The sequence below is a fragment of the Penaeus chinensis genome, chromosome 31 (genome assembly GCF_019202785.1).
Source record: "Penaeus chinensis breed Huanghai No. 1 chromosome 31, ASM1920278v2, whole genome shotgun sequence".
Lineage (NCBI taxonomy): Eukaryota > Metazoa > Arthropoda > Malacostraca > Decapoda > Penaeidae > Penaeus > Penaeus chinensis.
The window spans coordinates 30,779,293-30,781,792 of NC_061849.1; the positions used below are offsets into that span (position 1 = coordinate 30,779,293).

At 35.1% G+C, this 2,500-nt stretch overlaps 1 protein-coding gene across 1 annotated transcript in view; it reads right to left on the reverse strand.

Annotated features, from left to right (window-relative positions):
• The window catches only part of LOC125042126 (dynein axonemal heavy chain 6-like), a 43,431-nt gene that overhangs the window by 3,302 nt on the left and 37,629 nt on the right, over positions 1-2,500 (reverse strand). Inside the window, exons 26-27 of the mRNA XM_047637592.1 lie at positions 858-999; positions 357-443 (exon numbers count right to left, since the gene is read on the reverse strand). Coding sequence (XP_047493548.1) covers positions 357-443; positions 858-999 — 229 coding nt within the window. The remainder of the gene's footprint in view (positions 1-356; positions 444-857; positions 1,000-2,500) is intronic.

Below are 2,500 nucleotides of genomic sequence, written 5' to 3' on the forward strand. Positions count from 1 at the left end.
TAATGTACCTATCATAATTATTAACATTGATATCATATTATTATTATCCTTATTAGCATTATCCTTATTGTCATTATCAGTATTATTACCATTATCATTGTCACTATCATTATCATTGTCATTATCAGTACTATTATAATTGTCATTGTCCTTATAATTAATTATCATTATCATTATCATTATTAATATTATCATCACTATCAACATCATTATCATTACTATAACAATTTTCCTTTTCATCAACTTCATTACCATCATCATAATCACTCCACTCCATTCATTTTTAGAAAACAAATGACAGCGAAAATAACATGTTAATGAAATGGGGGTTGTGGTTCCCTAGAGTTTCCCCCCACCTGTACGATGATCCATCCGCCTTGCTGCACAGAGTTCACTAAAAGCGAGGCAAGGTTAGGCACTCCGACAGAATCCAGCTCTCCTGCCTGGAAAGATAAGAAAAAAGAAATAGATTATCCTTCGACAAAATAAATTGGAATCCGTTTAATATAGGAAATAATTATTTATTCAATTCAATGAAGTTTTTTCTCTTGGGGTACAGAGACATAAATCAAGATTAAACAAACTAATATGAGATTTTAACAAGCATAGAAAATAGAAATTATAAGAAGAATAAAAGAAATGAAAGAGAAAGAAAATAAGGATGAGAATAAAAATGAGAAAGAATGAGAATGAGAAAGAAAATAAGAATAAGAATACGTATAAAAAACAAAATAAATGAAGGGGAAAAAATAAGCGATTAAAATTATTCATCAAATTCATCAATACAAAATCACCAACATTATTAAATCATAGTAATCAAAATCATTAATCAAAATTCATTGAAATTATCAACGTACCTTCTCCGCCGGTGTAGCCATGATAACCCTAGTAATTCCGGCCACAGAACGGGCGTGGGCGGCTGCTATCACCTCGCCGGCCACGTCACGCCCGTAGTCAGCCCATACCAAGACGGGTAATTTCCGCTCCTCTGGGCCTAACCTGGGAATTTACAAAGAAACTCCAAGGTTTATTATTTTTTTATGGTGTATTTGTCTGCAATTATAAATTAATTTGATAATGGTAGTTTCGAATTTCTTCTGTTCATTTAATAATGTATTATGATACTTGATATTTTTGAACACCTCAAAAATTATCTATTAATGGACGTGAATTGAAATGCACAGTAATCGGATCAAACAAACACATATATAGTGATTTCTACATTCCTAAATACTTCACTGAATTGGTTCTTGGCAGTTTATGGAAGAGGGAAATATCAGAAAAAATTCTACACACATGTCCATCTTAGTAAGCTACTGATGTGTATTATAACTTAACAGTCTAACAGTCTTAATTCACATAACATAACACTTCCTTCAAATTCGGTCCTTGTACAGACAGAAAAATTACTCCAAAGATGTAAATTGATGAAATGACCAGCTATATAATCCATTAACATCATAACCTATAACATTAGTGATAAGTAGGCATCGATACACAAAATTGCCTAAGGCGATAATGACCACGCACGCACGCACGCACGCACGCACGCACGCACACACACACACACACACACACACACACACACACACACACACACACACGCACACGCATGCACGCACACATTAACACACACACTTATTTAAATCGATTATTAATTAATGCGGGAAATACAACATTCAAATAGACAAATAGCTGTCATATTCCAATGGACAGTGATGGCGGAATGGATATGGTCGCTGCCTCCCACGCGGAAGGCCAGCGATCGAATCCCTTCCATGCCGAGTGGGAAAGCTTCCACGCAGGCGCCGTTGATGTCTTTTACGATCTTTCGGCTTATTCTTCAAGCAGCCGCACGTATTTAAACACATACTTGTGTTTTTATTAGATTTTAGTCAGTCTCCGTTTTCCTTTCCCTTTCTCGCTCTGCCACCTCCTCTCACTCCCAGACCTTCCATTAATTCACTTTTCCTCCTCCTCTTTAAGCCCGACATCTATCCCTCCCACTTCCCTCCTCCCCCACCTTAACACAGAGAGGTAGAAAGATGAGTAGACATTAAGATTGAGAGATGGAAAGGTGGTTTTACATATACTGTAAGTTATAAATTAATTCATAACCAGACAGAGGTGGATCGAAAAAGACAAGTAACTATTGGTTTTATGTATCTTTATTCTTATTTGGCTTAATGTCGTAGTTTCTGATTTGAATAAACGTAATTTCTTCCTTATTCCTTTTCTCTTATACAGACAGTGCAGCACACACACACACACACACACACACACACACACACACACACACACACACACACACACACACACACATTGTCACTATTATCATTATCAACACTTTTGTTGATGTTATGAAAAGTATGATAAAAGCCACGATTGTTGTTATCACGATTATCGTTATCATTATCATGATTTGCATAATAAACTTTTTCTTTTTAAAAATTATTATTAGGATTTTTACAAATGCATTACTTTCATTATAAGCATCTTT